Consider the following 13101-nt stretch of genomic DNA (forward strand, 5'->3'; position numbering starts at 1 on the left):
GCGCACCTATACGTGGTTGCAGGGGTCAAGTCACTGCCACTGGTTCCACTTCGCTGGTTGCTACTAGGGCCGCACTTTCCCGCCTCCCAGAGCCTTACTGTACGTCTTAAAGCTATGCATGGATCCACTTCACGGCAACTTGATAAGTCTGAAGATATACTTCCTCACATCTCTATGACTCATCCAAAGTTCTCAACTTCCAGTTGTGTTATTTTTATCCTGTATACCATCTCTGAAAACATTCTGTTCCTGTTCACCATATTAACTTCTCTTTGTATTTTATACATCATCATATCCCCCTATCCCTCCTGTCCTCCCCCTTACCTCTGGTACTAGGCTTGCTGCAAGCCTCTGCACCTTTTCCAGTTTCTTGATATGCTTGACCAGTAGTGGGTTCGATAGTGGTGGTGTGTACTCCAATATGAGCCTGACGCACACAGTGTACTGAGTCGTGAATGACTCCTTGCGTTTGTGTTGATAATCTATTCTTAGATATGCCAGATGAACATTTGCTTCAGTTATTTCGTTGATGTGTGTCTAAGGGGATATGCTTGGTATGATACTCAACCCAAGGTGTGTGTATGTGTATGTACTCATCCATTTCTGGTTGCAGAGGTTGACTATTAGATGTTGGCCCTGCCTCTTAAGCTTGCTACTTTTCAGAGTCACTCCCTCTAAGCCTTGTGAGCCCTATGGTACCTGCTCTTTAAACTATGTATAGCACCTGCCCCCACTACTTCCTCACCAAGATCATTCCACTTCCAAACCATGTTGAGAATGAAGAAATACTTTCTAAGATCCCTATGACTCACCTGTGCCTTTAACTTCCAACAGCTTTGTACCCGAGTTCTCATTTCTCGTCTCTCAAACAGCCTATCCCTATCTACTTTATCAATTCTCCTGAGCATTCTGTATGTTGCTGTCATGCATTCCCTGTTTCTTCTGTCCTCCAATGTTCTTAGGTTCAATTCCAGTAGCCTTCCTCTTAGTTCATGCCCCTCTTTTCAGGAGCAAGCCTTGTTGTGTGCTACTGCACTTTTTCCAGTTTCTTAAAATGCTTTTTCAGGTCCAGGTTACATACTGGTGCTGCATACTCCATAATGGACCTAACAAAAGCTGCATAAATAGCCCTTAGATGAGATTCCTGCATGCATGCATGAATGAATGTATATACAGTGGACCCCCGCATAACGATCACCTCCAAATGCGACCAATTATGTAAGTATATTTATGTAAGTGCGTTTGTACGTGTATGTTTGGGGGTCTGAAATGGACTAATCTACTTCACAATATTCCTTATGGGAACAAATTCGGTCAGTACTGGCACCTGAACATATTTCTGGAGTGAAAAAATATCGTTAACCGGGGGTCCACTGTACTTCCATACTCTGCTTCCCTCCTCCCCCACCCCCCCCAAAAAAAAGCCTTACTTTGTTCTATATTTGGCCACAGTCTCATTTGTTCTGCTGCTATCTCAAGTGCTGATGGCTCGTGTGGTCGGAGGTATGATAATCTTCCTTCTTTCCAGGAGCCTGTATCTGAGGGCTGAGATACATCATTCATAGTAAAAAATGTTACATACAAATTTTAAGAATCAAAAACAGGTCAACGTTGTGTCAACTCTCATATTACACTAGCAATGTGGATAACAGCTATTTGAATAGGTGATTTATTAAACCATTTTCTTCTGTTCAAGGGAATCTAGTTTAAAATTAATAACATCATTTAATACACATTATTGTACAGTGGTACCTTGACATACGAGTTTAATTCGTTCTGTGACTGAGCTTGTAACTCAATTTGCTTGTATGTCAAATCAATTTTCCTCATTGAAATTAATTGAAATGCCATTAATCCGTTCCAGCCTCCCAAAAAACCACCCCAATTTTTCTGTTATGGGTTCTTAAATAAAAAAAATATATTTATAAATAAGAAATATTCTATACTCCACCCACCACCATATCTACTCCACCCACCATCATCACTACTCCACCCATCACCCTCACTACTGCACCCACCACCATCTCTACTACACCCACCACCCTCACTACACCTACCACCATATCTACTCCACCCACCATCATCACTACTCCATCCACCACCATCACTACTCCACCCACCACCATCACTACTCCCACCACCATCACTACTCCATCCACCACCATGACTACTCCATCCACCACCACCACTACTCCACCCACCACCGTCACTACTCCAACCACCACTATCACTATTTCACCAACCACCATGACTACCCCACCCACCTTAATTAACCCCTTGACTGTCGCAACCCCCAATCCTGAAGTCTCCTGGTGTCGCAAAATTTCCAAAAAAAACAAAACAAAAAAAAAAAAAATCTTATGAAATGATAGAGAATCTTTTCCCGATTGTAATGACACCAAAAACACGAAATTTGATGGAAAACTGATGGAATTACGCTCTCACGAAATTAGCGACCTCGGCAGTATTTACAAATCGGCGATTTCGTGCACTTTGAGTCCTATTTTCGGCTAATTCCATTGTTCAAGTCGACCAAGCTCATAGCTATTTCTTTAGAACTCCATTTTTTCTATCGATTGAGTGCAAGAAACTGACCATTTACTGATTTCAACTACCCAATAACATGGTCAGAAATTTGCAATTTGGCCAATTTCACGAAAATTAAAAAATATGACAATTTCAAAATAAGGTCCAGAATGAACAATGCAGACATTCCTGGCTCTAAAATAACATTTTCTTTGTTCATCAGTCACGTCTCCAAGCCCCTCTGATATTACTCTTGCTTTCTATTTTGAATTTTTATTCAAACAAAAATTAGAAGATTTACTGTTATGCAGACTACTGCAATGCTGCAATAATTGTATAAATAACATCAACCCATTCATGACTGCATATTAGAATGGCTAGTTGGACATTTATTGGACAATGACATCATTTCTTTACTTTTGAACATCGGCAAAAATCAAACATTTCCCCTACTTTGAGCTCCATTTCCAGGTTCTTTTTATAGTAAAATCAATCAAAATCACCTCTATTTCTATAATATGTTTGCCGTTCTATCAAATGAGACCAAGAAAACGAGAATACAACCATAAATGCTATACGAAAATAGACCACAAAGTCAAGTCGGCATTTTAATTAAAAAAAAAAAAGTCAGAGTTTTTTTTTCTCATTATGCACTGCATGCTCCAGGATTTTTATATGGTGCACACTGACCACACAGACCCATTCTCTCACATGTGGGCCTACCAGCTTTCTTCTGCTTGATTTGAAGCCGCTAGAATTTATGAGTATATATACGTCAAACACGGTACCTCGTAAGACGTATATATACGACCTCGACAGTCAAAGGATTAATGTTTCTGGAAAAACTCAGTGCTGAAATGGAGATTACCTCTTCCCTGGATTTATACAAGAACTTAACAAGGGACGAGGTGCCTCGCTACAATCTGGGATTAGCATGGGAGTATTATCCTTCCAGTTATATCTTGGAAGAGCATGTGGGATGGAACGAAGTACCTGACACTCCTCTAGGCAGAGTTGGATTTGACTTCAGATACACCGCCAATTAGTGGCGGTGTATCTGAAGGTCGCTTGTAACTAGGATTTTGGCTTGCAATTCAAAGCAAAAAATCAACCTTGACTTATGGGGCACCCATAAGTCAAGGTACCACTGTACTTTGACCAGACCCTAAGTCAATACCTTATATAATATTAAATTATACAGAATAAGTTATGCAAAATAATGTGTCACAATTTTCAGTAGTCTGAATCACAAATCCAAGTCTCTCTCTCAATAAAACTGAAAATTTTTGAAATGAGCTTGTTTAAGCTGTTGGTTTTCCTTAAGTTTTTAATGGGAATGACTAAAAATTTAAAAACAAACATCTGGCATCTTACAAAATACCTGGAGAAACTGTAAATTGAATGTTGCTTAAACTATAAGTAACTCAAGGTTCTCCTCAAAAACTTTTTTCCAACAAGCTGGCCATCTCCCACCAAGACAGGGTGACCCCCCCCCCAAAAAAAAAGAAAAAAAAATCACCATCATTCACACACATCACTGTCTTTCCAGAGGTGCGAAGATACATTTCAGATGTCACTCCAAACAACAAATATCCCAAACTCCTTCCTAAAGGTGTACTTTTCACCTCCAGGTCTCAAATCCGGCTAACTGGTTTCCTTGAATCCCTTCACAAAATATTACCCTGCTCACATTCCAAAATCCATTCATCTCTATTCACTCCTATCTAACACACTAAAACATGCCTGTTGTATGTCCAAGCCTCTTGCACACAAAACCTCTTATACCCACTCCTTCCATCCTTTTCTAGGATGATCCTTACCCCTCTAACCTTCAACTAGATTTATACACCCTCTAAGTCATCCTATTTTGCTCCATCCTCTCTAAATGACCAAACCACCTCAACAACCCCTCCTCAGCCCTCTGAAAAATTATTTTAGTAACTCCACACCTTCCCATAATTTTCACACTACGAATTCTTTGCATAATATTTATGCAACACAATGCCCTTAGACATGATATCTACACTGCCTCTAGCCTCTTTCTCACTGCAACATTCACAACCCATGCTTCACACCCATACATTCTCTTCTCTGCCTCCATGGAAAACTTTCTTTGTCTCTACAGATACCTCAATGCATCACCCACCTTTTTTCTTCATCAATTCTATGGTGTGCCTCATCCTTCATAAACCCATCTGCTGACAAGTCTGCTCCCAAATATCTGAACACATTCACTTATTCCATACTCCCTCCCTCCAGTCTGATATCCAATTTTTTCTCCTAACTCGTCTGATACTCTCATCACTTTAATCTATGTTCACTGTCAACTTATTTTCTTTACAGACCCTTTTTTTTTTTTAACAAGTTGGACATCTCCCAACGAGCCAGGGTGACCCAAAAAGAAAGAAAATCCCCAAAAAGAAAAAACTTTCATCATTAACACTTTCCACCTCACTCATACATAATCAATGTTTATGCAGAGGTGCCCAGAACACAACAGTTTAGAAGCATATACGTATGAAGATACACAACATACCCCTCCAAACTGCCAATATTCCAAACCCCTCCTTTAAAGTGCTGGCATTGTACATCCCATTTCCAGTACTTAAGTCCGGCTACATAAAAATAACCGGTTTCCCTGAATTTTTATTTTTTTTTATTATTATCACACTGGCCGATTCCCACCAAGGCAGGGTGGCCTGAAAAAGAAAAACTTTAACCATCATTCACTCCATCAGTCTTGCCAGAAGGGTGCTTTACACTATAGTTTTTAAACTGCAACATTAACACCCCTCCTTCAGAGTGCAGGCACTGTACTTCCCATCTGCAGGACTGAAGTCCGGCCTGCCAGTTTCCCTGAACCCCTTCATAAATGTTACTTTGCTCACACTCCAACAGCACGTCAAGTATTAAAAACCATTCGTCTCCATTCACTCCTATCAAACACGCTCACGCACGCCTGCTGGAAGTCCAAGCCCCTTGCACACAAAACCTCCTTTACCCCCTCCCTCCAACCCTTCCTAGGCCGACCCCTACCCTGCCTTCCTTCCACTACAGACTGATACACTCTTGAAGTCATTCTGTTTCGCTCCATTCTCTCTACATGTCCGAACCACCTCAACAACCCTTCCTCAGCCCTCTGGACAACAGTTTTGGTAATCCCGCACCTCCTCCTAACTTCCAAACTACGAATTCTCTGCATTATATTCACACCACACATTGCCCTCAGCCATGACATCTCCACTGCCTCCAGCCTTCTCCTCACTGCAACATTCATCACCCATGCTTCACACCCATATAAGAGTGTTGGTAAAACTATACTCTCATACATTCCCCTCTTTGCCTCCAAGGACAAAGTTCTTTGTCTCCACAGACTCCTAAGTGTACCACTCACCCTTTTCCCCTCATCAATTCTATGATTCACCTCATCCTTCATAGACCCATCCGCTGACACGTCAACTCCCAAATATCTGAATACATTCACTTCCTCCATACTCTCTCCCTCCAATCTGATATCCAATCTTTCATCACCTAATATTTTTGTTATCCTCATAACCTTACTCTTTCCTGTATTCACTTTTAATTTTCTTCTTTTGCACACCTTACCAAATTCATCCACCAATCTCTGCAACTTCTCTTCAGAATCACCCAAGAGCACAGTGTCATCAGCAAAGAGCAACTGTGACAACTCCCACTTTATGTGTGATTCTTTATCTTTTAACTCCACGCCTCTTGTCAAGACCCTCGCATTTACTTCTCTTACAACCCCATCTATAAATATATTAAACAACCACGGTGACATCACACATCCTTGTCTAAGGCCTACTTTTACTGGGAAATAATTTCCCTCTTTCCTATGTACTCTTAACTTGAGCCTCACTATCCTCGTAAAAACTCTTCACTGCTTTCAGTAACCTACCTCCTACACCATACACCTGCAACATCTGCCACATTGCCCCCCTATCCACCCTGTCATACGCCTTTTCCAAATCCATAAATGCCACAAAGACCTCTTTAGCCTTATCTAAATACTGTTCACTTATATGTTTCACTGTAAACACCTGGTCCACACACCCCCTACCTTTCCTAAAGCCTCCTTGTTCATCTGCTATCCTATTCTCAGTCTTACTTTTAATTCTTTCAATAATAACTATACCATACACTTTACCAGGTATACTCAACAGACTTATCCCCCTATAATTTTTGCACTCTCCTTTGTCCCCTTTGCCTTTATACAAAGGAACTATGCATGCTCTCTGCCAATCCCTAGGTACCTTACCCTCTTCCATACATTTATTAAATAATTGCACCAACCACTCAAAACTATATCCCCACCTGCTTTTAACATTTCTATCTTTATCCCATCAATCCCGGCTGCCTTACCCCCTTTCATTTTACCTACTGCCTCACGAACTTCCCCCACACTCACAAATGGCTCTTCCTCACTCCTACAAGATGTTATTCCTCCTTGCCCTATACACGAAATCACAGCTTCCCTATCTTCATCAACATTTAACAATTCCTCAAAATATTCCCTCCATCTTCCCAATACCTCTAACTCTCCATTTAATAACTCTCCTCTCCTATTTTTAACTGACAAATCCATTTGTTCTCTAGGCTTCCTTAACTTGTTAATCTCACTCCAAAACTTTTTCTTATTTTCAACAAAATTTGTTGATAACATCTCACCCACTCTCTCATTTGCTCTCTTTTTACATTGCTTCACCACTCTCTTAACCTCTCTCTTTTTCTCCATATACTCTTCCCTCCTTGCATCACTTCTACTTTGTAAAAACTTCTCATATGGTAACTTTTTCTCCCTTACTACTCTCTTTACATCATCATTCCACCAATCGCTCCTCTTCCCTCCTGCACCCACTTTCCTGTAACCACAAACTTCTGCTGAACACTCTAGTGAATCCCTTCACTAAATATTACCCTGCTCACACTCCTACAGCTCGTCAGGTCCCAAATACCATTCGTCTCCATTCACTCCTATCTAACACGCTCACACATGCTTTCTGGAAGTCCAAGCCCCTCGTCCACAAAACCTCCTTTACCCCTCCCTCCTTATATCTATTAATTTAAAAAAGAAAAAGAAAAAAGGTGCCCCTTGAGCATCTGCAATTATAAACTTGGTAACATTTTAACAAGACTTTTTTTTACCATTGGAAGCCAAAAGCAGAACATGACAGTAAGTATTACACTTAAGGGCATTAAGCACGAAGACTTCTTATACGAGACTGTAGAAATCCTATCACTAATCTGTCTATACTTGCTTTCCTTGTAATAAATTCTTATGCAAATGACCACTAGAAAAATAATAATAATTATTATTACATTAAGTGCTGAACCTAAAAGGATCATACAGTGCTGCAGGAAGGAATGTGTGAAAGAAGGAATATGCAAAAGTAATTATGAAGAGAAAGGCAGGAATGCATAAGGGTAGGGGTTAGTGGGAGTAGGAGAGAGTAAAAGGAATATCAGAGTTGGTGCAATAAGTTTGTGTCTGTTAGAAAGTCAATGACGGTGTATTTCAGAGGTTGAACTTTCAGCAAGGAGGTCAGTGATAGTGTGTTGGGGCAGAAGAAACAACAGAAGCGAATTCTGGATGCCTGCTGATAGACTGGACAATCTACTAAGATATACTGAACTGACAGTGCAATCTGACAGTCTTTGCAGAGTGATGCCAGGCATTTTTCCATGAAGTGGTGGAGGGGAATAGTTTTTTTTTTAGGGTTGAAGCAGAAAGCAATGTCTGTAATAGCAAATGGATCAAGTACAGGGTTGAGGTCATTTGGATGTTGATGTCAAGCCAATCTGTCAAGCGACATGTGAATGATTCGAAAACAGTGCCATCATGGGAGAAACTGGGTACACAGTCAAGGTCGAGAGAAGGTTACAGATATCAAAAGAGTCAACTGGAACACCAGCACCAGAGTTAGTAACAAGGTACTGCCCAAAAGTGGTACCATGTTCTAAGGCAGGTTAGTAGGTGGGTAAGTTTTTCATGTTTGCGTAACAGTGAATGCTTATACTGGCTCTAAATTGCCCCCTGATAATCTTTCTAAATATCCTAATATCACTGACTCACGAAATCGTAATGACACGATTGCAAACAAACCACTGCATATCACCTCAAAAAGTCTCTATTATTCACCAAATGTAAACAAATTTCTTGGGGAGTAGGGAACCTTACAATGTGAAACATTCTTACTAGAATCCTGGGTCTTTCTTTCAACACACCGGCCGTATCCCACCAAGGCGGGGTGGCCCAAGAGGAAAAACAAAAGTTTCTCCTTTTACATTTAGTAATACAGTGGACCCCGGGTTCATGATCAGCTCCCAATGCGACCAATTATGTAAGTGTATTTATATAAGTGCATTTGTATGTGTATGTTTGGGGGTCTGAAATGGACTAATCTAATTCACAATATTCCTTATGGGAACAAATTCGGTCAGTACTGGCACCTGAACATACTTCTGGAATGAAATAATATCGTAAACCGGGGGTCCACTGTATATACAGGAGAAGAGGTTACAAGCCCCTTGCTCCCAGCATTTTAGTTGCCTCTTACAACATGCATGGCTTACGGAGGAAGAATTCTGTTCCACTTCCCTATGGAGATAAGAGGAAATAAACAAGAACAAGAACTAGAAAGAAAATAGAAGAAAACCCAGAGGAGTGTGTATATATATGCTTGTACATGTATGTGTGACCTAAATATAAGTAGAAGTAGCAAGACATACCTGAAATCTTGCATGTTTAAGAAACAGAAAAAAGACACCAGCAATCCTACCATCATGTAAAACAATTACAGGCTTTCGTTTTACACTCACTTGCCAGGATGGTAGTACCTCCCTGGGCGATTGCTGTCTACCAACCTACTACCTAGTAGAATCCTGGGTATGCTCATTATATTTTAAGGTTCACACACTTTTGAAAAAAACATTCCCCATGCAGAATAAGTTTTTGTTTTTAAAATGTTTACAATTTTAAAAATAATTATATCAAATACAGATGAATACAAGGCTACTGCACTACACAAAAATGTCAAGCCCAATATTAAATTTGATAACTTGTTTATTCAAGAAATTAATAATGCTAATTATAAGGCAAGAAAGAAAGAAAATACCAATTCATATTCTGTGCTTACATCTCTTGGGTTAACAGGACTGAGAGAAGGATCCTTGACACAAGTTGGGTCTGAGCAGATTGAGGTTCGACTTGTCTGTTGCGATCGATCTTGATAGAGACTCCTGATCTCCTTTTGAACATCTTGATAAAATGATGCTTCCCAAAACTGCTGGTTACCCCAGACACTGTGGTCCTGTAACAAAATTATAAATACCAACATGGATGACAAAATCTTTGTTTACAGGAAAAGCAAAGATATTATTTAACCCCTAAACTGTGGCATACCTGGAAAAAATTCCTGCATGTAGGGAAGATTTTGAAAAATATTTTTTTATATATAGAATTAACCCTTTGACTGTTTCCGACGTATAAATACGTCTTACGAGCCAATGTTTCTGACGTATTTATACGCACAAATTCTAGCGGCTTCAAATCGAGCGCCAAAGGCCTGGTAGGCCTACACGGGAGAGAATGGGTCTCAGTGGTCGGTGTGCACCCTGTGAAAAAAATCTGGGACCTAGCGGTGCATTGTGGGAACGCCATGTTGTCAGTCCATTTTCACCATGCCTCTCGGTAAGAAGTTCCTCACTCCTCGGCGGATTGGAGGTCTTTTGTTCCCAAGTGATAGCTCTAACAGCGATGAAAGTGTCAGTGACAGTGAATTCAAGGGTTTTCAAGTGAGTGTTACCGAAAAAAGTGCCCAGGATAACGTAAATAGTGACGAAAACCCAGATGACCCACAACCTTCGACCTCTGGTGCTGTGCCGGCTTGTTCACGTTCACATTCGCCTGTACCAGGACGAAAGAGGAAACTATTTGGTCATGTACAACACCCTGATGATAGCAGTGATAGTGATAGTGATTTCAAGGTCATTGAAAGCAGTTCTAGTGACAGTGAGAGTGAATATTCCCCAGTGAAGCGCCAGTATGTACGACGTAGCATGCGGTCTGGTAGTGTTTCATATGTTGTTCCAAGGGGAAGGAGAAACTCTGGGAGCACATCCCGTGGCCCAACACCACGACCTGATAGTGAAGATGACGATATTGTAACGATGGGTATGAATGGTGACAGTGAGGGAGGAGGCAGTGGTGGTGATAGTGAGGGTGGCACGGCCCATGTGGCACCATCACCGGCCCACGCTACTAGCCACGCGGCTGACTCAGCAGAACAACCAGCCTCACCCTACCCCACACTGCCACAACCTGCACCACCACAACCTGCACAGCCACAACCACGGTACAATATCCAGACCCCACCAGCAGACCGCATCTGGGATTGGCAGGACGGTGACGAGTTTGTTCCCAGTCCCCATGACTTTGATGAAACACAAAGTGGAATAAAGCCATCTTGTCCACTTGGGAACAATGCCAGTGAACTGGACTGCTTTGAGTTATTTTTCGATGAACCCCTGATGGACATCATTGTCAGGGAAACAAATACATACTGTGATTACACCATGGCAAATACAATTCTCTCACCAAAATCACGGCTACACAAGTGGAAGGAGACAACTGTGGCAGAGATGTACCTGTTTTTTGCCACAATAATGCTTATGCCACATGTGTATAAGCACACTGTCACCACATACTGGACAACAGATCGCCTGATTTCAACTCCAGGTTTTAGTGACATTATAGGTGTCAATCGTTTCCTGATACTGTTGCGTATGTTACACTTTTCAGACAAAACCAGGCCTGACAGAAGCGACAGCTTATATAAGATAAGAAATGTGTTTATGTACCTGAAACAAAAGTGCTGCATGTATTTTTATCCCTTCAGGAAGCTTGTTATTGATGAGTCCTTGATTTTATTCAAAGGAAGACTCTCATTCAAGCAATATATACCAAGCAAGAGGAAACGCTTTGGTATAAAGCTATTTGTACTGTGTGATTGCAGAAGTGGTCTTGTTTTAGATATTATTGTGTACACTGGCAGTAATACTTTGAGAGATACCATGAAGTTATTGGGTATCTCTGGTGATGTGGTTCGAACAATGATGGAACCATATCTTGGTAAGGGGCATATGTTATTTACTGATAACTGGTACACAAGCCCCTTACTCAGTGATTTCTTGCGAGTGAACTTGACAGACGTGTGTGGCACAGTGCGTGGTAATCGCAAACATATGCCAAGGTTCGACGCTGGCACTCGCAGAGGTGAGGTGCAAGCCTTTGCTGCCAATGACATCATGGCATTTCGGTGGCATGACAAACGTGATGTCACATTGTTGACATCAGTTCACACAAACGAAATGGTACCCAGTGGCAGGGACAACAGAGAGACCAATGAACCCATTCTAAAGCCTGCAGCTGTCATGGACTACAACCTCAATATGCGCTTAGTGGACAAATGTGACATGCAGATTGGGTTTGCAGACTGTGTACGCAAGAGTTATAAGTGGTATATCAAACTTTTTTTCCATCTTGTTGATATCTCTATGCTAAATGCTTATAACATATACAAGTTGAAGACCAACAAAACACCAAAATATGGTGAATTTTGCCTGTCAGTAATCAGACAAATAATTGCAAAGTACAAAGGAGCAACTCCTGCAATAGACCAGCGCCCACAGACGTCATCTCGTATGAGGCCTGGTGATCACTACCCCATACAACTGCCTCCTACTACTGCCAAGAAAAATGCTCAGAAGAGGTGTTATGTATGTATGCATACCACAAAACGCCCACAAACACGCAGAGACACTCGTTTTATGTGTGAGGAGTGTGAAGTGTCCCTCTGCATATACCCATGTTTCAAAGAGTTCCACAAGCTGCAGCAGTTCTAGGAACGTGGTTAGTGACTGTACATATGTATATATATTATGGAACAATAGTAATAAACATTGTTTTGTATTGTTTGTTTGTGTAAACAAAGTGTATACACAAACTAATAGTGATAAAGTTTGTTCTGTTATTGTGTTGTAAATAATGAGTGTATATTTGAACAATGCACCTTACATTGGTCTCACAGGCCACATAAGTTACCTGGAAAAGAAAAATATTGAAAAATGCAAGAAACCTTTGAATTAGAGTAAATAAAAGAATACCGGGTGGGCGGCAGTCGCCGCTGTTGCCGTACGCACGTCAATTTCTGCAAACTTTGCGGCTCTATATCTCGGTAAGTACTGATGGTAAAAAATTTTTTTTTAGGCTTAAAACACTAGTAAAGATATTCCTAACATTTTCATAAGAAAAAATAATTTTTTTTTTTTCGAATATTTGGCGACATAGAATGACAGTTTCAGAGAGGGACCTGAAACAGTCAAAGGGTTAAAAAGCATTTTTCTTTAAGACTAAAATGAGTGGAATCTGATAAAAAAAAATTAAAATTTTATGGCGCGTTAGAGCTGGCAAAAAAAATTATTGCTCAACTCCAACAGCGCATAAATGCACCAGCGATATTAAGGTTTTGCAACTTATTGATAATTATGATTGGT

General features: G+C 40.7%; 1 protein-coding gene across 5 annotated transcripts in view; it reads right to left on the minus strand.

Moving 5' to 3' along the window:
• The window catches only part of Sbf (SET domain binding factor), a 302684-nt gene that overhangs the window by 184279 nt on the left and 105304 nt on the right, over positions 1–13101 (minus strand). For all 5 annotated transcript variants that reach the window (XM_070094967.1, XM_070094968.1, XM_070094969.1 and 2 more), the window contains exons 16-17: positions 9684–9857; positions 1431–1545 (exon numbers count right to left, since the gene is read on the minus strand). In XM_070094967.1, coding sequence (XP_069951068.1) covers positions 1431–1545; positions 9684–9857 — 289 coding nt within the window. The remainder of the gene's footprint in view (positions 1–1430; positions 1546–9683; positions 9858–13101) is intronic.

The sequence above is a fragment of the Cherax quadricarinatus genome, chromosome 48, assembly GCF_038502225.1.
Source record: "Cherax quadricarinatus isolate ZL_2023a chromosome 48, ASM3850222v1, whole genome shotgun sequence".
In the NCBI taxonomy this organism is placed as follows: Eukaryota; Metazoa; Arthropoda; class Malacostraca; order Decapoda; family Parastacidae; genus Cherax; species Cherax quadricarinatus.